Source organism: Cnephaeus nilssonii (genome assembly GCF_951640355.1).
Source record: "Cnephaeus nilssonii genome assembly, chromosome: 5".
NCBI lineage: Eukaryota > Metazoa > Chordata > Mammalia > Chiroptera > Vespertilionidae > Cnephaeus > Cnephaeus nilssonii.
The window spans coordinates 10,209,218-10,235,664 of record NC_137076.1 but is presented as its reverse complement, the minus strand read 5'-3'; the positions used below and the strand labels follow the sequence as shown (position 1 = coordinate 10,235,664).

Below are 26,447 nucleotides of genomic sequence, written 5' to 3'. Positions count from 1 at the left end.
AGCCTCCCCAGAGTGCTATACAAAAGTGGGCTCATCCGCTCTTGCTCTTGGAGCAACTGAATTGCCCATCAGGCGGTCACTGTCAGTCAACCAGTCATTATCAGTGAGAGCCAGTCAATCACTATCTGGCTGGTTCGCTGGTCAATCAGTCAGATTCCAACTGAACCTGTTCTTGTGGTAGGTCATTCGGCCCATGTGTCCGTCCAGCCGCCGGAACCCAGCGAGTTCTAGGGGAGAATCTCTGCTCAGGACAGAATCCCCTTAGGCTCCGCCCCTTCGTAGTCTTACCCAATCCTAGGTCTTTGCCTCACAGGAGTTCCCGCCCCCCAGGGCCACATCCAGTGGCAGGCCCCGCTCTTTCGAAATTCTGTCCTAACAGAGGCCTCGCTCTTCAGGAATTCCCCGCCCCCCATTGGGCCTCGCCCCTATCGGAGACCTACCTCCAAGGCCCGCCTCCCTGGGAGTGCTATCCAATCAGAGTCATTTTCTCTCACACCTCGCCCACAGGGCCCGCTGGTCCCAGGCCCTAGGCGTTCCAGGCTGACGCGACGGATGACACTATCAAGCCGCGCGGAGAGAAGGTCACACGGGGTCCTCCAATATGGCGGCGGCGACGCTGCGGACCGGCTGGTGCCGCTGCCCGCGGGTGAGCAGACCTGTGGGGCCGGGGGCAGAGGGAGCTGGAGGGTGGCTGGTCGTAGGGAGCTCCCGGCCCACGACCTCTAGGGTCTCCTTCTCCTGGGGCCTTTGGCTCCCCCTCGGCCTTTCCCTGGTCTCGGCGAGAGGCGTGGGGTTGGACCGTGGGTCCGCTGAGGCCGGGGCAGGGGACCCGGAGCTGGGCCTGAGTGCGGGCGCCGAGCGTGCCGGGCGGGGACGGCGTGCGCGGGGCTGGGGCGGGAGCGGGTCGCGGTCCCTCGCCTCCTGGTCAGACCCCAGGGGGCTGGCGCCTCGTAGAGAGAAAGTAGCGAGGAGAAGAAGGCAAAAAACCATGACAGCGTGGCTCACGTTTCTATGCCAGGTCCTCTACCGAGAGCATTTCCTGCATTGCCTCCGGCCCGTCCGTGTGCAAGTGTGGGAGGAAAACCTTGCCCTTGCTAAGAACTTGGTCTCAGGAGTTGCGGTGGGAGTCAGCGCGTGTAGAATCCACGCAGGAAACAGAACTTTATGCTGCTGTTGCTTATCGCTGTTTCCCAGGGTAGGACACCGGGGCAGCCTGGGTAAGCGGCCTGCCCACAGTCTGACCCCGTCCGAGTGTTATCCATGGGGCTTGCCGGTGGGACCTCGCTTCTTCTCGTCCTTCCCGTCCACGCAGAAAAGATTTTTTAAGGCCAACAAAAATGAAAGTAAAGCCAAGTGGGATTTCTTGAAGATACACTCCAAGAGAGGGGTGATATGGCCAACTGAGAGAGACAGTGGCCCCCGAACTCCTGGGTTATGTGGCTTAAACCAAAAAGATGTTACCGAGCAGATGAGGGGAGCCCTCGGTTCTTCTTGAGGGAAAGATTTCAGTCAAGAGACAAAGTGTAGAGCCCTAGCCGGTTTGGCTCAGTGGATAGAGCGAGCCCCACCCCCACCCCCCCTTCCCAGCCCCTCCAAGGGTCGGGGGTTCGATTCTGGTCAAGGGCACGTACCTCAGTTGCAGGCTCCTCCCGGGCCCAGGCCCTGGTCCGGGTAGGTGCAGGAGGCAACCAGTCGATGTATTTCTCTCACATGGATGTTTCTCTCTGTCTTTCCCTCTCTAAAAATCAATGGAAAAATAGCCTGGGGTGAGGATTAAAAAAACAAAACAAAAAGAAACAATGGAAAAGCAAGCAAAAATTTATTGACCACAGCAAAAATATACTTAGGAGAGTGAAACAAGGAAGGACATAGATTACAGTGATAGCGAACCTATGTATGACACGCGTGTCAGCACTGACACACGTAGCCATTTCTGATGACACGCGGCAGCATGCCGAGGATGAAACATTTGCTGCTCCTGAGGATGAAACATTTGCGACTAGAGTCTTGGAGTTAGTTTTTTCCTCAAAGTGACACACTACCCGAGTTATGCTCAGTTTTTTGGCGAAGTTTGACACACCAAGCTCAAAAGGTTGCCCATCACTGACATAGAAGAAGTAATAGGAGAGCCGGGGCTGGGCTGCTTTGGCTCCCTGGGAAGTCAGAGGAAAGGGGGGAAGGGGAGCCTTGGAGACAGGTTCAGGAGGTTAGCCCTAGACGAGCTACCGCTGCCCATTGCTCCCCTGGCTGCAAATCTCATGGGGTCCCTTAGAGGTGAGGGGATACATGTGAGGGGGTGCTGAAGGAGAAGGGGAAGGGAATGAGTGGCACTGGGGTGCTTCCTGGACTTTCATTTGCAGGGGTTTTAAAGGCTGGGCCTTTAGGGGAGGTCTTAGGGATAGATCAGTAAAATATTCATCAGCTTTTGCTGACGTACCAACATGAAATTTATTCTCTTAATTTGTCTGTCCTTGGGTGTGGTTGGCAAATGGCACTTAATCGGATTTCTAGTAAGGTGATTTAAGCTATTTACCCTCTGGTTGGCGAAGAGAAGGGCAAACTGTTTACTCTTACGTGTCCTAGGTTTAGGAGATAGGATTTACTAGGTGGATACAAACTGCTGTTAAACTATCTCAGTTTCCCTATTCTGCTTCTGGAATTTCCCTAGCTTTTACTATGCTATAACATAAAGCCGAGGTCATTCTGACTCCAGAGCCAGATTCTGGAGTAAGGAAAATATTTCATTGGAATCTGAGTGCCGGAGAAAGAAGTTGTCTTGGACTGATTTTTTTCCTTGGCTTTGTCTTTTGAATCAGGGTTTAGAGGTAAAATCTGCATGTGTTTGGATTTGGGCAAAGAGGGAACCAACCTCACGTTTGGTCCTGTTATGGGATTTCTCTCCAAGTTAGCCATCTTTAATTTCTGACTGATGCTGAAGTCAGTGCCTCCAGAAACAATGGGTGTAGGCATATAGAGAAGTAAAACAAGTTAATTAAACTCCCAGAGTTAACTTAGAGTAGCTATAGGAGATGGTGGCATCTGTATAAGTATGGGGTGTTGCCTAGGGCAGTGGTCGGCAAATTCATTAGTCAACAGAGCCAAATATCAACAGTACAACGATTGAAATTTCTTTTGAGAGCCAAATTTTTTAAACTTAAACTTCTTCTAATGCCACTTCTTCAAAATAGACTCGCCCTGGCCATGGTATTTTGTGGAAGAGCCACACTCAAGGGGCCAAAGAGCTGCATGTGGCTCGAGAGCCGCAGTTTGCCGACCACGGGTCTAGGGTATAGAACAGAGAAAGGAAAGACCCATGGAAGGTAGAAATGAAAGATTGGTTCTACAAATACTCCAAAATTTATATGGAATCAAGAAAAACTCCAAATAGCTATAGCAATCTTGAGAAAGAAAAACAAAGTTGGAGGACTCACAATACCAAATTTTAAGTTATACTACAAAGCCAACGTAATCAAAACAGCCTGATACTGGCACAAGAACAGGCATATAGATCAATGGAACAGAATAGAGACCCCAGAAATTAACCCAAGCCATTACACTCAATATTTGACAAAGGAGGCAAGAGCATACAATGGAGTCAAGATGGCCTTATCAATAAATGGTAGGGAAATTGGACAGATACTTGCCCCCCTAAAAAATAATTAAAAAAATGAAACTAGACCACCAACTTACACCATACACAAGAATAAACTCAAAATGGATAAAAGACTTAAGTGTAAGTCATGAAACCATAAAAATCATAGGAGAAGTCATAGGCAGCAAAATCTCAGATATCTCTGGTAGCAATATGTTTATAGATACATCTTCTAGATCCGTGGTCGGCAAACTGCGGCTCGCGAGCCACATGCTGCTCTTTGGCCCCTTGAGTGTGGCTCTTCCACAAAATACCACGTGTAGGCGTGCACTTACAGTGCGATTGAAACTTCGTGGCCCATGCGCAGAAGTCGGTTTTCGGCTCTCAAAAGAAATTTCAATCGTTGTACTGTTGATATTTGGCTCTGTTGACTAATGAGTTTGCCGACCACTGTCCTAGGGCAAAGGAGACTAAGGAGAAAATAAACAAATGGGACTACATCAAAATGAAAAGCTTCTGCACAGCAAACTGCACAGCAAAAGAAACGATCAACAAAACGAAAAGGGAGCCCACTATATGGGAGAACATATTTGGCAATGATAGATGACCAAGAGACATGAAAAAATGCTCAAAGTCACATCATCAGAGAGATGCAAATCAAAACGACAATGAGGTACTATCTCACACCTGTCAGATGGCTCCCATCAACAAATGGCAAGTGCTGGTGAGGATGTGGAGAAAAGGGAACCCTAGTACACTGCTGGTGGGAATGCAGACTGGTGCAGCCATTATGGAAAACAGTATGGAGTTTCCTCAAAAAATTAAGTATGAAACTTCCATTTGACCCAGTGATCCCACTCCTAGAAAACCCAAAACATCAATCATAAAGAATGTATGCATCCCCTATGTTCATAGAAGCACAATTTACAATAGCTAAGATCTGAAAACAGCCCAAGTACCCATCAGTAGATGAGTGGATAAACAAGCTGTGGTACGTTTGTACCATGGAATTCTATGCAGCTGTAAAAAAGAAGAATCTCTTACCGTTTGAGACAGCATTGAATGCCCTGGAGAGTATTGTGCTAAGTGAAATACAAGTATCACATGATCTCACTCATGTGGAGTCTGATTAACAAAATAAACTGATGAATGGGGTGGATTCAGAGGCATGGAACAGAGTGCAGAATCTTGGAGTGAAGGCAGGAGATGGTGGGTGGGTGGGAGGTAATCAACCAAAGACCTTATATGAATGTATGCATAACCCATGGACACAGATAATAGGGTGGTGAAGGCCTGGGGTGGGGGGCAGAGGTGGGCTGGAGGAGGTCAATGGGGGAAAAAGGGAACATTTGTAATACTTTCAACAATAAAGATTTATTTAAAAAAATAAAAAACAAGAAGAAAGATTGGTTCTATCAGGCCATTGATATCAATGTGCCCGGCTCCATGCTGGGTTCTGGGATACAACATCTAACAGGACCTGCATAAGCCCTTAGGTAAGCAGCATCTTTGCCAAAGTGACTCCCTAAATTTCCCTGCTTATGGCCTGACCCTGGACCAGGACATGGTAGGTTTATTCCAGGGTTGTGCCTGGTACAATAAGTTATCAGTGTTTACCTCTTTTTAAAATTTTATTTTAGAGAGAAACATCAATTTGTTCTTCCACTTATTTATGCATTCATTGGTTGATCCTTGTATATGCCCTGACTAGGGATCAAACCCACAACTCTGGCATATTAAGACAATGTTCTAACCACCTGAGCTACTTAGCCAGGGCTATCATTGTTTACCTCTTAATGTCCAGGTCTCTGGTCTTACAAGGCCAGCGGAAGTGGGTGGGCTTGTGAGAAAAGACTGCTTGCCATCAGCATTGAGACTCAGCCTGCCCATTGTCAGACTAAGGGATTAAATTGGGGATTTAGCCTTATTCCACCACTAATTGGCATTTCCTAGGATCAATCTGGTTTCCCCTAGGTTCAGAGGCGGGAGGGTAGATATGGCCCCTGGTGCTGGAGATCCAGTGTTTTCTCTTCCCACCAGATTCCACTGGCTTCTCAGAATTTGGGAAGATTGTGGAGCGTTTAGCAAGTGGCAGGCCTGGGATAAAAATTGGCAAATGAGCCCTAGCTGGTTTGTCTCAGTGGCTAGAGCATCAGCCTGCGGACTGAAGGGTCCTGGGTTTGATTCCGGTCAAGGGCATATGCCCGGGTTGTGGGCTCGACCCCGACTGGAGGGGTGTGCAGGAGGCGGCTGATCGGTGGTTCTCTCTCATCATTGATGTTTCTCTTCCTCTCTGAAATCAATAAAAATATATATTTTTTTAAAAATTGGCAAATGAGTCTCAGGCAGTTCCTGCTTTTTTAGTGTGGCCTATTTACTTCCTAGTTACCCTCTTATCTGAATGGATCTTTCTCTTTTCTCCCCCAATTAGAGATGCCTTGGCAGTGGCGTCCAGTTTCTGTCCAGCCACAATCTAGTGCCACTACCCCGTGGTACCTATCAGATACCCAGGCCAAATGGAGAGCTGCCCCTGGTGAGTAACCCGGGTCAAGCGGACAGAGGGGGAGGCCCGAAAAATCAGAACTAGTTGACAAGAAAGAGTGCTGCAGGAGGTTGCCCATATTGCCAGGCATTCCATATCTAAGGCCTTGGGAGTTACAGAGCCTAGTGTGCCTGGTCTTCTCCGGATCCCTAGCAGTGCTCAGCATTGTCAGGGATAGAAACCCTGCCTCACAAAGTAGCACAATGTGTCAACTGATGGCTAGAAAGGCGTCCTTTGTGGTTTCTACTAGTGGGTCCTTCACTGCACAAGGCTATTCCTCTTCTAGGTGACACCCTTATAAGCAATTTGAGCAACTCCAGAGTGTCACCCATCATATCCTGGGGCTTAGTTTCTCCAGGCTACATCTCCCCCATTCTTTATGTTGTTCTTCACAGTTAGCATTTTCTAGAGCTTTTGCCCTCCCTGTCACTCCCCTTTAACCATGCTTCTGTTGGTGCCTCACCACCCCAGGGAGCAAAGCCCAAAACCTGACACTCATCCCCAGTCTGCATTGGGCAGCCCACTCCTTGTCCAGGCTCATCTCAGCTGTTTCCAAGCAGACAGCGAGTTTCCTGGGCCTGCCTCGCTCAGGCTTTACTCCCTGGTCCTCTCCTGGTGCTGTTACAGGCCTGGGACAGGCCCTGTGGCCCTTCCCTTTACTTGTCCAGTCCCAACTGCAGTTTGTAGCCCCTGAGTGAGTGTCAGGGCTGTGCAAGGTGGCATAGTCCCTAATGTTTTTAGAACTTGGAGTCCTGTGGAGAGAAAGGCTGGTCAGGGTGCATCTAGACAAGGCCAGGCCGCCTTTCCTGTGGAGTAGCCCTGAGCTTGTCAAAACTTTCCCTGGGGCTTGATGGGCTGGGAAGGCAGTTGCTCTTGAAATCGGTAAAGTGAGCCCCCAACCATGGCAGCATACCCTACACGTTGTGGTGGCAGTGGTAGGAGCAGCTGCACACACTCGGCCACTCACCCACTCACCGTGACTTGACTCTCTCACAATTGTTCTTTAAGCATTCTCTTTTCTGAGCGTGCTCTTAGTTACATAGTGCCAAAGCAGGGATCTAAACCTGGTTCCGTCTGACCCTGTGTCTTAAGCAGTGTACAACACTGTGCCTTGTTCCTGGAGCACGGCCTCTTTTAGAATCTGGCCTCTGGGTGTGTTGGGTGGAGGGGAACTTTGAGCTTGAGCTCTCGGTGACTGTGATCCTGTGGGCCAAGAGAGGGAGATTTGGCCCAGTGTGCAGGCCTTTGGGTGACGTGTAAGTCCCAAATGGGGACTTGGGAGTGGCCCCAAACCAAGAAGTTACCTGGCCCCAGAAGTCCGGGGAGCAGGGCCCTGTGCCAGCTTCTTTGGGATGAGGGGCCACACAATCCTTCAAATTCAGTTTTGGGTCATGAGCCTCTTTGGTGTTGACCTTGGCCTTGCTCAGTGAGCATGTTTGAATCCCCAGGAGGATTCCAAGCTGCTCCTGTTTCTTATCCAGTGTTTCCTCTGTTGGAGAAGGAGCCTGGCATTTTGTTGTATTTTTAATAGACTTTTTTTTTTTAACAGTTTTAGATTCACAGAAAAATAGAGCAGAGAGTTCACATATACCTCCTCTCCTGCTCAGCACAGTTTCCCTGTTATTCACATCTTGTATCAGGGTGGGACATTTGTTACAACTAGTGAGCTGATATGGATACATTATTATTTACTGAAGTCTATAGATTACATTAGGATCACTCTGTGTGTTGTACATTCTATGAGTTTTGGCAAATATAATCATTTGTATTCATCATTATAGTATTATACAGAATAATGTCTACTGCCCTGATAATCCTGTGTCCTGTCTGTTTATCCCAAACCCCAAGTTTTGCCTTTTCCAGAATTTCATAGAGTTGGAATCAGACGGGCTTCTTTAATTTAGTAGCATGCTTTTAAGTTTCCTTTAGGTCTTTTCATGGCTTGATAGCTCACTTCTTTTTATTGCTGAATAATACTTTGTTGTCTGGATGTCTGTACTTTTTAAATTTGTCTTGTATTGTTAAACCTGTATAAACAGAAAGGAGAAAATTAAAAATCCTTCATTCCTTTTACATCTTTCCAGTTCAAATCCTATTCTTCTGGAAACAGAAAAGGCTTTCTCTCCGGCTTGCTAGATAATATCAAACAAGAATTAGCCAAAAACAAAGAAATGAAAGAAAGTATTAAAAAATTCCGAGATGAGGCCCGGAAGTTGGAAGAGTCAGATGCGCTCCAGGAAGCCAGAAGGAAATACGTGAGTCCCTTTGCTTCGTGTCTCCGTCAGTGGGCACACTTACTTTCAGAGCAAGGATTTTCCTGGCCCCAGACAGTGCAAGGAGCGCAGTGTGGGTGTGACAGAGAAGAGCGACTTTTGTGGAGTGAGTTCACCTCAGTGATGATAGCTGCCTAGGGGACAAGAATGGGCCACCCAGCTTTCCAGTTCTGTAGTGACACAGTGCAGCATTGGCTTCTGGGAGCTTGTGAGAAATGCAGGGCCCTCTACCTGCTGGGTTAGAATCTCCAGCTCCACGGACCCCTTGTGACCCCTCAAGCACTGGGTTTGAGGTGAGCTGCTCCTAAGAGACTCCCATCATAGGTCCTCTGAGTGATGTGGATAGAATGTGCCTCAGGGTGCTTGTATGTATAATTACTAATTACCATTTCCACCTCTTATCAAGTAGCTGCACTGAGTGGGGGTGCACTGCCCCGGGTCCCTTGATTTTTATTCTCTTGGGCCCCTCCCAGGCTGTGTACAAGCCCTGTTCCCTCTGAGTGTCCCCCCAAATCTCTCAAATGGATGTGCCTACCTGTGTGGGGATTCAACCCAAGGGAAGAGCACCCTTTTCATTAAAGTCGGGGTTGGGCTGAGGAGTCCTTTGGGGGCAGAGCAGGCTAAGGTTGGGTGGGGTGACTGGGGTGTGGGAAATGCTGCAGTGACTGGTGACTGGGTAGGGGGCAAAGTGGGGAAGGAGAATACTGACAAGCTGACAGGCAAGACCACCCCCTGCCACCCAGAGACAGATTCAGGACCAAGGCCTCCTGTGCCAGGAGGGTCCCAGTTGGCCTTCAGCAGCTGAGACCCACAGACCAGGCAGTGGGGTGGGTTAGAGGCGGGTGGGAGAGGCGAAGTTTGGGGGAGGTGGGAGCTGCTGAGAAAATGTTTCTTTGGTCTTTTGGCTCTCTGGTAACTGCTATATAGTAACAAAAGGAAACAACATCCTTTCTATAGAAAACCATTGAATCCGAAACCGTGCGGACCAGTGAGGTGATCAAGAAGAAGTTGGGGGCTATCTCGGGCACTGTGAAGGAGGTAATGGCCTCTGGGTCCCTCAGTTTCCTGCCATAGCCCCGTGGCCCATCTGTGCCTCACCATGGGGTCATGCAGGCATGACTCGGGAGCTGGGCAGCTAACAAGGGAGAGCCAGCCTGGCCTGGTGGCTTCCAGAGTTCAAATACACAGCACCCCTCAGGAAGGAAGGGAAGTCACACTTGCCCACCTGCCAGGCAGTTTACTACTTAAGTTAGAAGTGAAGGGTCCACCAGCCAGGACAGGAGGGTAAAATAAAGGTTTTATTCTGCCTGCCTAAAAACAGAAGGGGAGGGGATAGTTCGCCCCCAGGGGAGAGTAGATATGAGGTTGAAATTCCCCGCCTCCCCCCACCCACCCATGGTGTGGGGTCTTTTTATTGGTTCTGTTGTTGTGGGCAGGAGAGGGGAGGCAGGACTTTGCGGTTCTAGGCCCAATACTGGGCACACCCTCACTTTCTTACTCCTTCTCCCTGGACTGCTGCTCTTGTGGCATTCTATGAAGACTTGGGGCTCCTTCCCATTCTGGGAAAAGGCCAGTTGACCCAGGGAACAGCACCCCAGAAATTGTAGGCAGTGTTCTCAGATGTGTGTGCCTCAGACTTGGGGCCTGAGGAGCCTGATGAGTTCAGAGTGCCTGTTCCCGCCCACCCTTTGGAGGATAAGGACTGGCCTTGGTTCCAGGGGCGCCCCTGTGGGTCTCCAAGGTCACTACGCTGACACCCTCTCCCTTTTCTGTCTCAGTAGAGCCTTGACGAAGTCAGTAAAAGTGACCTTGGCCGGAAAATCAAGGAGGGTGTGGAGGAGGCAGCCAAGACTGCCAAGCAGTCAGCTGAGTCGGTGTCCAAGGGTGGGGCCTTCAAAGCCCTTTCCCAGGTGAGTTAGATGCTGGGGCCTGCGTGGGCTCTGGCCCTCTGAAGCTGAGAGCCAGAGTTCCCACCTCAGAGCTCACCCCCAGAGAAGGCTGGCTGCCCTGAAGGGAGAGCAGTGGGACTGGTGAGGAGAGCCCACTCGAGGTTTCAGGTCCTGCTGCCCTTCTGGCTTGGTGACCTTGTGCAAGTCACAGCCCCTAGGGAGCTGCAGGTTAATGCACTGAGAGAGCCCCTCGCCCGCTCTCAGCTGCTAACACCCTAAGCTATGTCCATAACCCAGAGTTCTGTCGCACTGGGTGTGACTTGAGGTCCTGAATTCATTCCAGTAATAGTTATTGAACCGTACCACATGCCAGGGCCTCTGCTGCCATGGGAGCCACAGAAGACAAAGTCCGAGTTCCGGCTCTCGAAGGCTTTGGGGGGACAGAAAAGGGGACAGGCAGTTCCTGAGTGACATGTGACAGAGGAACACAGGGAAGGGGTGTAGACAGAGGGAGCAGGTCCTGTGGAGGGGTGCAAGTACAGTCTGCTTGGTATATTCCTCGCCACCTGGAATATACCAATGGTCAGAGCAAAGGCAGGGGGCTCAGAGGGAGGCCAAGGGAACGCAGGGACCATTGGAACGGTCCTGCAGGCCACTCAGAGGACTTGAGGTTTCCTCCAGAAAGTGGCAAGGAGCCAAAGAAGGATATAGGTGGACCTTAGAGATATTGTAGGATTGGTTCCAGACCACTGACTAAAGCGAATACCACAATAAAGCCAGTACAGTATGTTACACTGGACTGTAATCTGTTACATGTGCTATAGCATTATGTCTCAAATCACAATGTATAGACTCTTACCTTTAATTTATAAAAAAACAATATGTGTGAAGTGCAATAAACTGAAGTATGCCTGTATAGGGTGTGGAAGAGGCACAGCTTTCCAGTCTGGACTATGGTACCAGCACAGAGGAGTCCTGAGAGTGTCTTGGGAGGCCTTGAAGGAGCTGCCCTTGGGGTGGAGGGAAGGGAAATGAGTTCGAGACATTTGGGGAGGAGGACCCACAGACTTTGGGTCTGCTTGAATCGGGAGAGTGGGGCAGAGGCAGGACTTAGGATGCCCCCCTGGTTCCAGGGAGAGTGGGATATGGGTCTTAGAACCTGAGGGTCATCTGGCTGCGGGGGAGGCATGTCTGCTGCTCCTGGAAGGGGAGAGGGCAGAAGTCAGGCAGAACTGGGGTCTCCTGGGAGGCTCAGGCCTGTTGTTGCCAGGCCAGGTGGGTGATGTGGGCCAGGTGACCAGAAGACCTGGGGGAGGGGAGGCCCCAGGGTACCATCGGGCCTGAGGTTGGGGTTCACAACATATACTCCCTGCACCGGCTGAGACTGATCTGTGGGTGTCAGGAAGGTCCCCAGTACCCACCCCAAGCTTTACTCTCCTCCAGGGGGTGGAGTCAGTGAAAAAGGAGATCGATGAAAGTGTCCTGGGCCAGACCGGGCCCTACCGCAGGCCCGAACGGCTCAGGAAAAGGAAGGAGTTTGCTGGAGAGAAGTTCAAGGAAGAGAAAGTGTTTGAGCCCAATGAGTAGGTACCAGTCCGCCCGGCCCAGGATTCTCCTCACTGCCTCCCCTTCAGGCTCACAAAAGTTCCACACAAGTCAGTTATTGAGTTTGTTTTCTGCTCCAGGTTCTCTGGCTCCCTTGAGAGAATTTGTGGGAAGGTAGGAGGTGGGAAGGGGAATAGAGAAGACAGGAAGCTGAGAGATGAGGATGGGGTCACCAAAGCCCCTGAGCTTGGGCCCTCCTCCCCACAGCAATGGGCCTGGGCCCAGTGACTCCCCAGCTACTGCTTACCAACCCCCCCCATCTTCCCCAGGGATGCCCTGGGAGTCGTGCTACACAAGGACTCCAAGTGGTATCAGCAGTGGAAGGACTTCAGGGACAACAACGTGGTGTTCAACCGTGAGTGTTCATGTCACCAGCACATGGCTGACAGCAAGGCTGTGACAGGGGACACTTACTGAGCACTCCTCAGGCTTGGCACAAGCCGACCCCCATTTCACAGAGGAGGGGACTGGAGTCAGAGGACCGTTTATTTCTGCCGGTTACTCAGTGAGTGAGCAGTGGGGCACTGGCCTCTAGGTGGCCAGTGGGCAGGGACATTGCCATTAGGGTCACCCTCTTGGCCATTGTCAGAGCAGGGTGACTAGGCACAAAGGCCGCCCTGAAGGTGGAGCTGTGGATACTGAGAGACACTCAGCATTAGGAAGGCCAGGAGGCCTGGAACCTGGTGCAGATGGAGCCCAAGCCTACTCGGGGCCCTGGCGTTATCTGCTCTTGCTGGCGCATGGAGCTTCCCTGGTGCTGACATGGTGGGGCCACACCATCCTAGAGGCTGTGTTTCCTTGTTCGCACCCCCCAGGCCCACAGCTAGTGGTCTGTGCTGCCCCTGAGGTAGGCTGGCTGCCCAGTCTGCACAGCTGAGGGAGCAGGCTCAGAGAGGTCTTCTCATGTGCCCCGCCTGTGTCTGGAGCAGTCACACAGGCCACGAGGAGCTCCCAGAAGTCAGGCCGAGGCATATGTTTCTGGAAGGGAGCCCTGACCTCTGACCTGTCTCCTCAGGGTTCTTCGAGATAAAGATGAGGTATGACGAGAGTGACAACACACTCATCCGGGCCTCCCGTGCACTGACAGATAAGGTCACAGACTTGCTGGGTGAGTGGGTGGTTTCAGGACCATCTTGCCCCACCCCCACACCCCTGGGCTGACAGCTGGGAGGGGTTCCCAGCCCCCCTACTTACTCCAGGCTTGGCTGCCCCCAGGGGGTCTGTTTTCGAAGACAGAGATGTCTGAGGTGCTCACGGAGATCCTACGTGTGGATCCTGCCTTTGACAAGGAGCGGTTTCTGCAGCAGTGCGAGAATGACATCATCCCCAACATCCTGGAGGTGGGTGCCCAACCCCGAAGGCCGGTCCTCAGATGTCCTGTCCTCACTGCCCTGCCTCTGGTGCACCACCAACCTGAGACCAGACCAAAAAGTTCCTCCAGGGATGTTTGGCTAAGGAGAGTGTTTTCTCAGCAGAGACGAGGCTTCAGTCTTCAGAGCCTGAGCACCCCCACTCCCAGGCCTTGGCCATCAAGTACCTCTGAGAAGGCATCTTGCCCATAGCCCCCTCTGGTCCTAGTGGTGGTGGCCCTGACCCATGGTGTGTGTCTGCCTCTAGGACTCAGTCTCCCTTTCCATCTCGTTTCCCTCATGTTCTCTGCCTGAAGCTATTCCCTCGTGGCTGTCAGGGGTCAGGTGTTTGTCTTCCAGGTGCTAGAGGCCTTTCAGGAGTCAGGGAGAAGCTGGCTGCTGGCTCTTGGGGTGAGCCAGGAGGAGGGCTTGGGGGAATGCATGTGAGCTCCAACCAGATCCTCAAGACAGGGAGGCCAGACCAGGGCTACTATAGCAGAAGGGGGCTCTCTTCCCTCTTCCTGTAGGTCTCCCTAGGAATCCTGAATCCCATTTTCTGGTCCCCTTGCACCTCCTTTGGCTCAGAAGTGAGGATGGGGTGGCTTGCTCAAGGTCCCACCCTCCATGAAGCCCCTGTCTCTGTCAGCTGCCTTTTCTCTGCCCATTCACAGCCCCCAACCTCTAGCCCAGCCAAACCAGGCCTTTAGGAGGCCCCTAGTAGGATGAAAGAAAAGCCCTCAACTTCATGTGGATGCCTGCCCTCTGCCTGTCACCTCCCTCCCACCAGCCTCCATGTGGTCCCCTCTCCCTCCTCTGATTGCCCAGGTCCCTCATGCCACTTTGGGCTGGGCTGGGCAGAGGTGGGAATGGGGGGATTCCTGACAGCAGCAGTCCAGGCTCAGACAGCTTCTTCCAGGGTAAGGGTGGCTCCGCACTCAGCCTACCTGCAGTTTCCCACAGGCGCCTGGCCCCCCTCCCTTTTCTGGGCTCCTCCCGGCCCTGATTCCAGGTTCCTGTGGAAGCAGCTCCTATCCCCCTTCCCTATATGAGCCTCGCCATCCAAAGCTTTATCCCCAGGGGAGGCAGAAAGCAGCTTCTCACCTCCTGGGTTCAATTTCCCTGCCAGGTTGAGAGCCTGGCATGCTGCCACCTTCCTCTTCCTTCTACCAGGTCTTTGGGACCCACCCTGGGCCACATGCAGGGGCTCTGCTCCCAGGGGCCTGGGGAGATGGCACCCCCTGCTGCAGCCTGACTCAAGTTCCCCATCCTTCCTCAACCAGACCCCACCACAAAGAGGTCTACAGAGGAAAGGGTCTCATTGGAGAACATTCTTGAATATTCTCCTGCCTCAAAAGCCCACTCTCATTTTCTTACTTTTTTTGTCTTTTCCTTTTTAGGCCATGATTTCTGGAGAGCTTGACATTCTCAAAGACTGGTGCTATGAAGCTGTGAGTACTTTCTTTTTTTCTATTTAGGCCTAAACAGAAATCACAGTTTGGAGGACATCTGCTAAGCAGCTGGTCTGGAAAAGACATGACAGGGCCTGGTGTCCTGGTTAAAGGGAGGTTCTTATGTCTCACATGCTCAGAGGCACAGATCCTTCTGTCCCTTATGCACATCACACCACATAACCTGCAAGACTCACCGAGGGCCTAGTGGGTGGTCCTTCTAGGGTAAACTAGTCAGGGATGGTCCTTCCAGCTTGCTCTTTCTTCCTTTACTTGGCCTAAAGGATGGCCTGGGACGAGGGCAGTCCTCCTGCCTTGTCATCCAGAACCCTTCCTCCATCCTAATTCTGGTTTTAGAAGGCTCATAGGAGAGAAAAGTGATGATAAGAGAAGCATCTGAGTAAGGTGAGTTTTCAGTGTGGCCTATCTGCCCTGTTTTAGGTGGCCCTGAGTGACATAAAGCAAGGTCTCGTGGCCAGGATGGCCTGGGGTATAGGCTGGGGGCCCAGGGGCCAGGTGGAAATGGACAGTGAATAACTCTGAGTTGCATTAGATGTTCCTCTGGAGCCCATGGGTGCTGGAGAAAGAGCAGTTGGAGGCCCCAATGGCCTCCGTCACCTTCCTTTCCTGAGCCAGAGTCACACCGTTGTCCCCATTCCGTGGGGTACAGCTTGAACACAGAAGCGGTGTTCCAGGGTACACAAAGCACCAGATGAGTTCATTAGCTATTCTTGCTTCAAGATCCCAGAACACAGATCAAAATAGACACTGATAAATTTCCTGCCTGGGGAGGAGCCATGGGTCCTGACGAGGCCCCACTGCTCCCCCAGGGTCAGGGCTGGGGGTCCTAGGGCCACAGGCGGTGCTAGGCTATGAGGAGGTGGGTCAGGTGTTATCAGGAGCACACTCTGCCCTGTTCCAACCTCCTCATCTCCTCAGGGTTTCCATCTTCTCCGCCACCTCGCCTTTCCCTGCTCACTTCCTGACCTGTGTCTTCATGGGGTGTTTGCTTCCATTTTCTTTGTATTGAGCAATCCAGAGGCTTTTTTGGTCGATTCTGTTCTGTGCCAGCTCAAAAACAACTTGGAAAAGAAATTGTTAGATTTTTCTTTTTAAACATGCCCCTGCATGGTGACTAATCCAGCAGTCAGTTACAAGGTGTTTGTTTGTTTGTTTGTTTGTTGTTTTTGCTTTGGAACCATTATGACATGGCAGATTCTCTTTGCCAGAGAGCCGCTGGTGCCCCTGAAAACAGCTGAGATTATAGCTGCTCACAGAGGCGTTTTTTCAATGTCGTCTTTAAGAAACCTCACAAGAAGTGGGGTGGACACCATACTCTTCTCTCTATTGAAATGTCTTCTGTTGTGGTTGCCTGTTGTGATATGAGGCTGCACATGTCCCGGAGGCTGTGTTTTGGGTGTGGGAATAGGCACGAGGGGATTAAGAGTGTCACTTGGGGCACCACTGTCCCCGGAGGGAGAACAGGCTGCCTGCGGTGGTCAGCTACCTACAAAGGGCTAGTCAGTGAGGACAAGGCAGTTAGTTTCAAAGCCACCCATGGGTTAGGGCAAATCCTAGAAGCGTTTGATTCCAGGCCAAGATTTGGAGTGAGATAAATGTGGGAGCATTTAAGATCAGCCAAGCAGGCCTCTAAACCCTGGAGTGCCTTTCAGGTGTCTTTCCGGAGGCGTTACCTACTGCGCTGATTAATACCACTTTCATTTGGTCGTCCTGACAGCTCTGTCTTTATAATAAGAAGGAAGTGTGTGACTTGGGCCAGCAAATGGGTGGCACCAGCCTCTGTACTTGGAGCCATGCTGCTGGCATCTGCTGCTCCTGGCGTAGCACACCCAGGCACTGTGGCCATTTCTGGAAGGTGCAAGAGCTGAAATCAGGAAACTGTGAGCCGCCTCCAGGAAGCATGTTCTAGGATGCTGGCACCTGCCCAAGGTGGGCAGGCATTAGCGGTGCACCAGCCCTGTCTTGTGGCGTGGCGCCTTGGTGTGGCTTGGTCTTGGGTGGTCCTCAGATGGGTACGTTGGCCTCTTGTTGCAGACCTACAGCCAGCTGGCCCACCCGATCCAGCAGGCTAAGGCGCTGGGCCTCCAGTTCCACTCGCGTATCTTGGACATTGACAATGTCGACGTAAGTGACTTTCTGGGTGGGCTGGGTGGACCCTGAGATTGGGAAGGAATACTGATCTGCATGGGGAGTGAGCTCCCATCCCTGGAGGAGTTCTATCACAGGTGGGCACTTGGATTAAATGATCTCAAGGGTCCCTCGCAGTGAAAGTTTTCCATGGTCCTGTGGTTGGAATATTCTCAGGAAAGTGGTAGGCATAAGGGCTGCTGCTGCCCAGATATCGGGGTCTCAGGGTCCCCCAAGATGATGGTATGGCTGCACCTTCACTAGGAAGGGTGTGGGGGCTTTGTCAGGACTTCTTAGGCTGCCAAAGACCTGCTCTGCCACGATCACCCCCATTTCCTCCTCCTTGTTCTGGGCTAAAAGCATGCCAGCACCAGCTTCCCTCCCCCCACCTGTGTACGAGGTACCCAACTCTGAGGTCCTTTTGCGTGCGCTGTCCCCCCACCCCCACCCTGCACAGCCCCAGTCTGGGGACCAAGAGACTGCCAGGGTGTTGGGAGCCCTCATGGGTTCTCAGAAGTTCAGACTCCATCTCACAGTAGAGGGTTTGGATTTGTCCATGGGAAGGGTTTCCTGGGAAATGCCTACACAGAAACAGGCCAGCAGGAGGTGACAGGCTTGGAGTACTGATTGGGGTGGCTCCTCGGAGTCCCTCCAGGGTGATGAGTTGAGATGTTGAGGTGCAGGGGCCTCCTCCTGGCAGCATCCCAGGACACAGGGGTCTCCACATCAAGGGGAGCAACAGGGAATTGGGGGACTGTTCAGTGATACCCATCCACCCCATTGGCTCCCCCCACAGCTGGCCATGGGCAAGATGATGGAGCAGGGCCCTGTGCTGATCGTCACCTTCCACGCCCAGCTGGTGATGGTGATCAAGAACGCCAAAGGCGAGGTGGTCGAGGGCAACCCGGTGAGTGAGCGAGGGGGCTAGACAGGGCAGGCTGCCAGCCCAGGACCAGTTGGATGGCAGTGGCCAGCCACCTACACTGGTGGCAGTTCAGAGCCAGGAAGTTCTGTGACTGGGAGGAGACAGCAGGATGGCATCTTGAGAAGTCCCAGGGCCTGTTTTGGGTCTGGTGGAGGTCAGAAGGCGACTGACTTGTCCAGTTTTACCAAGTCCTGAGTTTTAGGCTCTGTCCCAGCCTCTGTTCTGGACCCCAGACCCACACTCCAACACCCCTCCCTGGTCCCCCAGTGTCCCCATGTCCTGACCCGGCAGCTTCATTCTGCTGTGCTGCTCTCTGCCTCCAGGCCCATACCCATTCCCATTCCTGCAGGACAAGGTGTTACGCATGCTGTACGTGTGGGCACTGTGCCGGGACCAGGATGAGCTCAACCCTTATGCGGCCTGGCGGCTCCTGGACATCTCTGCTTCCAGCACAGAGCAGGTCCTCTGAGCTCGGCAGCCACCACCGGAGGTTCCAGTCTGGACATCGCAGGGCAGCTGCATGGGGTGGGAATGTCCACCTGTGGCAATAGACCTCTGGGGACAAGACTGTCAGCTCCGGACTGCTTTCTGCTAGGGTGGATGTAGAGCCAGCTGGACAGGGAATGGCCAGGAACTGTGGAGGGCTGCTCCCCACAGTGCCAGCCCCTGAACCCCCCTCTGCTGCTCAGGGGTTGCTGGCAGGGAAAGTCAACAAGGCGCACTGGCCAGACAGTGCCAAGAGGAAGAGGCTCTGGCCCGGGGACTCCTCTGGGGACAGGTGGTGGGGCCCACTGGCCATATCATCCAGGCTGTTTTAGCTTCATTTTTTAAAAAAAAATTAACAGTGCCCTTATTAACCTGTATGACTGAGATTTGGAAGTGATAATAAAACACCAAAGTGCAGGAGAGCAACTTGGGTGGTCTGAGATGTCTGTCACTGGTGTGGCTGAGTGGGCAAGATGGTCACGGGAAGCAGTCAAGGTCACTGAAGAAACTGTGGACCCAGAAGAATGCCTTGTCTGGTTAGGACCCTGCACTCCTGGGGGGTGGGGGTGGGGGAACCAGTGAAAAGAAAAGCGAGGGAGGTTTTCCACGAACTGGCTGGGTGTCTGGGTGTTGGGATCCCTAGGGCTGGGGGAGTGCAGGGGCTAAGATCTGGGCGGAGCATCTGGGGTACTTGTAGGGGTGGGGATCCTGGATGCCTGCAGCTGGGCTGGGCCTGAGAAGTGATCCTGAGGCCGGGGCGGGGTCGCTGCCGTGCGCCGCTCCCTGCGCAGCCTCCGCCCCCGTCGCTATGGAAACAGCAGCGGCGGCCAGGCTCACTCGCGCCTCGCCCGCCTCGCCCGCCTCGGTCTCTGCCGCTTCAGGAGCGGGTGGGGTGGGCTGAGTCCCGACCGCCACTGCCGTCACCACCGCCTGGGAGAAGCCGAGAGCGGAGTCGGCGCTGGTCCCGGAGGAGAGCACGGCCAGGGTGAGGGGAAAGGCAGGGGTGGTGGGGCGAAGGAGTCCCGGGGACGCCGAGAACAAAGACAGCGAGCGGGGCACGGGGAAGGATCCCATGCCGCGTCCCAGGGCTGCGCGGTTGCACCTGTTGTGTGCTGGCTGGTCAGGTCGGGGCTCCGTCGCCGCTCTCCGCTCCCCCACCTGTGCGGAGTTGGGTCCCCGCGTGGGATGTGTCTACTGGCGGGGCATGGGCATTGCCTGGAGACCGGAGAGGGGGGACGGGCAAGGTGGGTGGAGGGGGGTGATGTGGGAAGGCACAGCCTCATTCCCGCGCCCAGGGCCGACTTCTTGTCCGCAGGACTCGCGGGAATGTGAGCCATGAGCACGACCTGGACGCTGTCCCCCGAGCCGCTGCCGCCGTCGACGGGGCCCCCGGCGGGCGTGGGCCTGGATGCTGAGCAGCGCACAGTGTTCGCCTTCGTGCTCTGCCTGCTCGTGGTGCTGGTGCTGCTGATGGTGCGCTGCGTGCGCATCCTACTCGACCCCTACAGCCGCATGCCCGCCTCGTCCTGGACCGACCACAAGGAGGCGCTCGAGCGTGGCCAATTCGACTACGCGCTGGTCTGAGCCACGGCACCCTCGGGTGGCCCTCTGTCCGGTCACTGTTCCGGGCCCACCTGTCGTCGGCCTGACCGCGCTTGGGATCCCACCCCAGAGCCCAGTCAAAGGAGGAGTGCATGAGAAGTCCAGCCCCGCCCTGCCCAGACACCTTCCATACTCTCAGGCCTCTCCCATCATCCCTCCCGGGCAAGCCCCAGCCCCACTTGGTGCCTTTATCCCTCCCTGTCCTCGCCCCAAAACTCACTGACCGCCCAGCGTGTAGGTGGCTCTGCTGTTATCCAGCTTCCAGCATAAATGGTATGTGCGTTCCTGGATGCGGGGACTCCTCTGTATCCCCCCTCCCATGTCTGGCCATCCCACCACTCCATCGCTTCCCCCCCCCCCCACCCCTGTTGAACCCCTCCTTGGGCTCCTCCTGGACCCACAGAGTAGAATATGCCCAGTGCAGCCTGCCCTGAGACTGAGCCTGAAGAGCAACAATGGCTGCTGTGTCCAGGATGTTTGGCACCTTCCGTGGGGGCAAAGGCTGGCAGACTCACTCCCACCCCCTGCCCAGGCCTGTTAGTAATCAGCACACCCCTCCCTCAGTCACCATCTCCGTATGCCAGTCACTGGCAATACTGACACCTACCCCTGATCCCTCCTGCCACGCCCCACACCATCTCCCTGCCCCCATGCTCTCCTCATGCCTTCTTACTCCTCCTGTCTCTGAGTAGATGGTGATAATAAAAGCTTATTGAGCGCTTACTTGAGCCACGCAGAAAACCGAGTTAGCATTCCTGCCCAGTGCTGCAGACACTCAGACCCATACTTAGGAGGACTGGTGTGTTATCAACTCAATACCCCTGGCTCCAGGCACAGCCAAGACACCCTCTCTTTCCATTGACTTAGGGAGACTCTGGGGAATGGACTTAGTCGAGTGGGCAGTGGGGATGGGGTGCCCTCAGCCAGCCCTACAAGAACTGGCATGGCCTCCTGCTGCGATGATTACATCTTCAGCTCCAAACCCCTCTGCCGTTGGTCTCTCCTTCCCGTCATCATCACGTGCCCTTGGGAACCCGTGGGTCTGGTGTGTGTGTGTGGTGGGGTCCTGATCATGGAGTGGGCTGACTCCACAACCCACCTGGGAAATGTGCTGTGCGTCCCGGGAGAGCCGTGTGCAATGTGTGTGGGGAGAAGTGAGGGTTTCTATAAAAGGAAGGCTGAGTGAATGCACTCTGGGAACAGAAAATTTGGGGCTCTCAGTGGACTAGTTAGGCCTGGGGAAATGCAATTCCATGGAAGGACACTGGTTCCTGTTCTGCTCTCCCCTGAACCCACACCCTTGGAGGCTGTAGAGGGGGGACCCCTTGCGAGGAAACCCAAAAGCACCTCCAGGAATTTGGGGCCTTTGACAACAGGTGGGACTTAAACTCCCTACTCTACCCAGCTCTGCTCCTCCTCCCCTTGCTTCCCCAAAGCTACCTCAGAGGACCCTCTCTAACCTGCAACATGGGACAGCCCACCCCTAACCCTCGGGCCCCTCAGCCTTGGGCAACATCAAGAGTTTACTAAGGCCCTAGCTGGCTTGGCTCAGTGGATAGAGCGTCAGCCTGCGGCCTGAAGGGTCCCAGGTTCGATTCCGGCCAAGGGCACATGCCTGGGTTGCAGGCTTGATCCCCAGTGGGGGGTGTGCGGGAGATGGCCGATCAGTGATTCTCTCTAATCATTGATGTTTCTCTCTCCTCCCTTCCTCTCTGAAATAAATAAATATATTTTTAAAAAAAATTTACTAAGGGCCCTACCTGGTTTGGCTCAGTGGACAGAGCGTTGTCGTGTGGACTGAAGGATCCTGGGTTCGATTCTGGTCAAGGGCACATGCCTGGTTGCGGGATTGACCCCCAATAGTGGGTGTGCAGGAGGCAGCCGATCATTGATTCTCTCTCATCATTGATTTTTTTTTTGTTTTTATTGATTTAGAGGGAGAGGGATAGAGAGATAGAAATGTCGAGAGAGAAACATCGATCAGCTGCCTCCTGAACACCCCCTACTGGGGATCAAGCCCACAACCTGGGCATGGGCCCTGACAAGGAATTGAACAGGTGACCTCTGGGTTCCTGGGTCAATGCTCAACCACTCAGCAACACCGGCCTTGCTGAGGCCCAGTGATTTTTTTTTAATTTTAAGGTATTACATATGTGTCCTTATCCCCCCATTGCCCCCCACCCCACTTCCGTTCATGCCCTCACCCCCTGGTGTCTATGTCCATTGGTTATGCTTATGATGTTTCTATCTCTCCTCCCTTCCTCTCTGAAATCAATAAAAATGTATATATGTATTTTTAAAGTTTATAAGGGAACTTATGGACAGAAGTGGCTCACACCAGCAGGGGAGGGAGGTGTGATATAGATAGCCAAGTGGCAACAGACCCACTTGTGTATGCAAGAACATTCCTTTCAGGTGATATGGGCCACCCCTTCTGGGGTGAACTGGTGGTCCTGGTGACCGTCCGGGTTAAGTACAAAGATTCATTTTGCCTAACACACTCTCACTCTGCTGGTGCCCACCCCCTTCCATCTGTATGATATAAGGTCACCCTGCTCAGAAAACCTTCCCAACACCTTCCAAGCTAAAGCTTGTCTTGACCCTCCGCATAACCACTAAGGGTCCCCTCATAGCCAAACTGAGGTCACTCCAAGCAGCTTTGGAGCAGCCTGGCAGTGGTAGCATTTGGTGATTTCTCCCTCCTCCTTGGCATGCCCCTCGGTCCCCTGGACCCTAAGCTCTCTCTCCTACCTCCAACATCTCCCTCTGTACTCTGAGCCACCACTGCCACTTTTGTTGCTGTTAATTCTCACCTGAGGATGTTTTATCCATTGACTTTTAGAGAGAGTGGAAGGGAGAGAGAGAGAGAGAGACATTAATTGGTTGCCTCCTGCACGCGCCCCAACCAGGGCCTGGAATCGAACCTGCAACCCAGACCCTGGTTGGGGCGCGTGCAGGAGGCAACCAATTAATGTCTCTCTCTCTTGACCAGAAATCAAACCCATGACTCTTCGATGCATGGGTCGACACTCTAACCACTGAGAACACCAGCCAGGGCTCTGCCACCTTTAAGTCACAGAAAAAAGAGTGAGACAACCCTTGCTGGGTAGCTCAGTTGGTTAGAGTGTCATTCCAATATGCCGAGATTGCGGGTTCGATCCCCAGTCAGGGCACATACAAGAATCAACCAATGGCCGAAACCGGTTTGGCTCAGTGGATAGAGCATCGGCCTGTGGACTCAAGGGTCCCGGGTTCGATTCCGGTCAAGGGCATGTACCTTGGTTGCGGGCACATCCCCAGTAGGGGGTGTGCAGGAGGCAGCTGATCGATGTTTCTCTCTCATCGATGTTTCTAACTCTCTATCCCTCTCTCTTCCTCTCTGTAAAAAATCAATAAAAAATATATTTAAAAAAAAAAATCAACCAATGAATGCATAAATAAGTGGAACAACAAATCGATGTTTCTCTCCCTGTCTAAAATCAACTTTAAAAAAAGAGACAGATTGACAACTTTATTCAGTTATAGGCATAAGCAACAGGATGAAAGGAGGGGCCAGTATTTGATGGTGGTTTTATCCCAGCCATCTGGCTGCCCCCACTTAAGATCTGTGGCTGAACTCCTACACAAACTGGACTTCCATTTCTGAAACCCCTGCTGAATGGAACGTCCTAAAGGCCACTTGGCACTGCACACCGAGTGAGGGACTTTCCACCAGGGCCAGATCCTCATGAAGACCCAGTGCCAGCCCAAGCAGAATTGAAGGCCAGGAGCTCACAGACGTCTGCTGTGTGCTCGGTCAGCTCATCACTTTGCAGGGGTAGCTACCTGGCCCAGAAGCTCCAGGGGCACCAGAAATGGGTTCAGGGGACAAACCCCAACTACTTGCCAGGCAGATCTCGGTTTGCTGGGCCTGGCATTCTCAGGGGCCTGGGGGTTGGCCTGACTGGACTCCTCTTGCCCCCTAGAGCCAGTCCCACAAACCTCAGCTTCTGGTCCCAGGTTCCCAGTGCTGGGGTCAGACTGGGGGGCCATCAGGTGTAGGTATGTATCCATCATATGCTCAACCAGGGCTGCACAGGGCAGGTGAGACAGCTCCTCAGGAAGTGACATGAGCAGGTCCAGGACCACAGCTGACTCTGGTGGTGGATGGCGAGGAGAAGGGTAAGAGGAGGTCAGGACTTGCTGCCTGGACCCCACCACCACAGCCCCCTGCCCCGTTCTTCTCACCAGCTGGGGAAAGCTCAGGGCCATGGTAGCTGTGGGAGATGGATGACAGGTACTTGTAGATCTTTTCAAAGTCCACTTCGAGGTCTCCCTCAGCAGAGGGGCCAGCAGGTGCTTCAGGGGTGGGGCCAGCAGCCTCAGGGCTGGGGTTCTCTTGTCTGCTAGGGGTGTTAAGGGGCAGGAGTTTTCCACGCGCCTGCGTAGGCTTGGACGGCTTTGAGTACAGGAGGCTGACGGGTTCCACAGCCATGATGGTGAGCGCCTGACAGGCAGACAGATCAGGAAGGGAAAAGCAGAAGTCCAGTCAGCCCCCTGCCCTGCTAGCTGTGCTGAGCCCTCCACCTCCACCTGCTCACAGAAGATGGCCTCAGAGGAGGGGTACTGAGGCTCCCGGTGTCCAGTGAAGGGCCCAGGACACAGATCCATACCTTACTTAGGCTCTTGTGTATGACCCTGTCCCTAGGGACACCCTTGGCCTCCCTAGGGGATGGTTGTACCTGTGAGAAAGCCACAGTCAGAGCTTCCTCCAGTGGGCCTGTTATCTTCTTAGCCAGATCCATCCACACCTGGGTAGGGCAACCAGAAAATACATGGTCAGCCTAGGGATCAACTCTTAGGAGTCCCCCCCTTCCTGAGGATCCTCTGACCAAGTTATCCTCCCAACTCCCACCCATCTTCCAGAGAGCCTTGCCCGGCCTCACCTCGATGGGAGCTGGGGGCTGACGCCTTTGACCCTTTAGGCCACCTGGATGCACCTTCTGAATGGCTTCCCGGGCCACACGGTTCTTGAGCTGCTGGAGGAAATCCCGAATCTGGGGAAGAGAAAGGAGACCAAATGGGCTTTCTACAAACCCAGGGCTTGGGGTGAGAGCCAAAGCCCAACGTTAAGGGTCACAGAGGCTCTGCCCAGGGTCTGGGGTCCAGGCCCAGGTGTGACCTCATAAAAATGTAAGGTCCAGGCCCATCTGGCTCCTCCCTGCAGTACTACCCTATTCACCTCCCTTTCGTCCACTGCACCCCATTTCCTGATTCTTGTTTCAACCTCATTCCGCCTAGTGCCGCTGCACTGTCCGCCACGTCCGCCCATTCTGGGTCTCCATTCAGTCCTACTCGCAGTGCGTCCCGCCCCCGCCCTCAGCTCCCGCCCCGCCCCCAGCCTCGCGCAAGCCCCGCCCCCGGCCGTCCCGCCAAGCTCGCCCCGCCCCCAGCCTCGCGCAAGCCCCGCCCCCGCCCTCAGCCGCCCGCAAGCCCCGCCCACGCCCGGCCGTCCCGCCAAGCTCGCCCCGCCCCCAGCCTCGCGCTCGTCCCGCCCAGGCCACGCCACGCCGCTTGTCCTACTCCCGGTGTCCCCCCACACCCCCTCCCGGCACACATCTCAGGTCCGCGTCCAGCCTTGCTCCCTTCCGGGACCCCGTCACCTCGGCCTCGCTCCGGCCCGGCAGCTCCCCGGCCAGCTCGGCGACGTCCGGCTCCGGCTGGCCCCGCCGCGTCTGCAGCAGTCGGAGCAGCTGCCGCTTCTCGAGGGCGCTCCAGGCGGCGGTGCCGGCCGCCTCGCCCCGATAGCGCGCCGGGGCAGCTCGCCGCCGCGGCGGAGGCTTCATGCCGGCGATGGCGGAGTTGGCGGGCCAGGGCCGCTCCCCTGGGGGCGGGGTTACGGCGGCCGCCGGGGCCGCAAAGCAGCGCGCGGCGGCGGACGCAGACGGGGGCGTGGCTCTGCGTTGCGAGGTGGAGGGAGCGGTGTGGCTGGGAGATGAGGGAGGCTAGCATCCGAACGCGGTGGCGAACGTGGTCCCCCCCCCCCCCCCCGTCCCCATTTTATCTCATTTGTACACCGGAGCCCACTTAGGTCTCGTGCCCTCTCGCCATGTCTGGACTGTCTTGTGGAACTCCTGCAGTGTGATTTGCTTCTCGAAGAGGCCTGAAGGGCGGCTGCCCGCCCAGTCGTAGCCAAGAACCTGGGCTGCGGGGTCGCCCAGCTCTGGGGACCTTGAGCAAGTGATTTAGCTGTACCCGGCCTCAGTTTCCTCATCTGTAAAATGGAACTAGTCGTTTCGCACTTGTCAATGCCCAGGGGAGCTCCTGATGCCAAGTCACACGGGCAGGAAGGATTAGGGAGCTCTAGACTGGAAGGGAGAGGAGACTGGAGCAGAGGCCGGAGGTCAGGTCCTAGCGAGGGCAGGGTCCGGGCGGTGCAAGTGGAGAGCGGAGAAGGCCTGGATTTGGGAAGATCTAAAGAGGCAGGTGGTCCGGTGCTGGCGTGGAGGAAGAAAGCGGGATTGGAAACTTAACCTGGGGGGGGGGGAGGGGGTCGCCCCTTTCTGTTTGGGACAAAACGCCCTTGGGTCTCCCCTGATCCGCACGTGG

The 26,447-nt window shown here is 54.1% G+C and overlaps 3 protein-coding genes across 5 annotated transcripts; 2 read left to right on the top strand and 1 right to left on the bottom strand.

The window, feature by feature from the left end:
• Positions 1–512: 512 nt before the first annotated feature.
• Positions 513–18,684, top strand: TIMM44 (translocase of inner mitochondrial membrane 44). Of its 2 annotated transcripts, none has more exons than XM_079770990.1 (13): positions 513–646; positions 6,024–6,125; positions 8,219–8,389; positions 9,365–9,445; positions 10,189–10,317; positions 11,740–11,879; positions 12,171–12,256; positions 12,917–13,009; positions 13,117–13,241; positions 14,648–14,698; positions 16,754–16,843; positions 17,643–17,753; positions 18,121–18,684. In XM_079770990.1, the coding sequence occupies exons 1-13, from the start codon at positions 602–604 to the stop codon at positions 18,238–18,240; spliced, it is 1,344 nt and encodes a 447-aa protein (XP_079627116.1). In that variant the 5' UTR covers positions 513–601; the 3' UTR covers positions 18,241–18,684. The 2 variants fall into 2 exon arrangements, with proteins under 2 accessions (XP_079627116.1, XP_079627115.1); XM_079770989.1 differs by lacking the exon at positions 513–646 and adding an exon at positions 951–1,195.
• Positions 18,685–18,925: 241 nt separating this feature from the next.
• Positions 18,926–21,242, top strand: CTXN1 (cortexin 1). Of its 2 annotated transcripts, none has more exons than XM_079773159.1 (2): positions 18,926–19,242; positions 19,573–21,242. In XM_079773159.1, the coding sequence occupies exon 2, from the start codon at positions 19,593–19,595 to the stop codon at positions 19,839–19,841; it is 249 nt and encodes an 82-aa protein (XP_079629285.1). In that variant the 5' UTR covers positions 18,926–19,242; positions 19,573–19,592; the 3' UTR covers positions 19,842–21,242. The 2 variants fall into 2 exon arrangements, with proteins under 2 accessions (XP_079629285.1, XP_079629286.1); XM_079773160.1 differs by having other exon boundaries at positions 19,553–21,242.
• A 2,108-nt stretch (positions 21,243–23,350) lies between these two features.
• Positions 23,351–25,738, bottom strand: SNAPC2 (small nuclear RNA activating complex polypeptide 2). Its single transcript, XM_079770216.1, has 5 exons — positions 25,502–25,738; positions 24,785–24,895; positions 24,581–24,649; positions 24,087–24,345; positions 23,351–23,995 (listed from the first exon to the last, which is right to left on the bottom strand). The coding sequence occupies exons 1-5, from the start codon at positions 25,682–25,684 to the stop codon at positions 23,664–23,666; spliced, it is 954 nt and encodes a 317-aa protein (XP_079626342.1). The 5' UTR covers positions 25,685–25,738; the 3' UTR covers positions 23,351–23,663.
• Positions 25,739–26,447: the final 709 nt, after the last annotated feature.

Bases quoted from the DNA above. Each gene is read 5' to 3' on its own strand.
- TIMM44 (XM_079770989.1), top strand. From the start codon at position 989: ATGACAGCGTGGCTCACGTTTCTATGCCAGGTCCTCTACCGAGAGCAT. The intron at 11,880-12,170 runs GTAGGTACCAGT...CATCTTCCCCAG, and splicing joins AAAGTGTTTGAGCCCAATGA to GGATGCCCTGGGAGTCGTGC. The intron at 13,010-13,116 runs GTGAGTGGGTGG...GGCTGCCCCCAG, and splicing joins TAAGGTCACAGACTTGCTGG to GGGGTCTGTTTTCGAAGACA.
- CTXN1 (XM_079773159.1), top strand. From the start codon at position 19,593: ATGAGCACGACCTGGACGCTGTCCCCCGAGCCGCTGCCGCCGTCGACG.
- SNAPC2 (XM_079770216.1), bottom strand. From the start codon at position 25,684: ATGAAGCCTCCGCCGCGGCGGCGAGCTGCCCCGGCGCGCTATCGGGGC. The intron at 24,650-24,784 runs GTGAGGCCGGGC...TGCCCTACCCAG, and splicing joins AGCCCCCAGCTCCCATCGAG to GTGTGGATGGATCTGGCTAA. The intron at 24,346-24,580 runs GTACAACCATCC...TCTGCCTGTCAG, and splicing joins TGACTGTGGCTTTCTCACAG to GCGCTCACCATCATGGCTGT.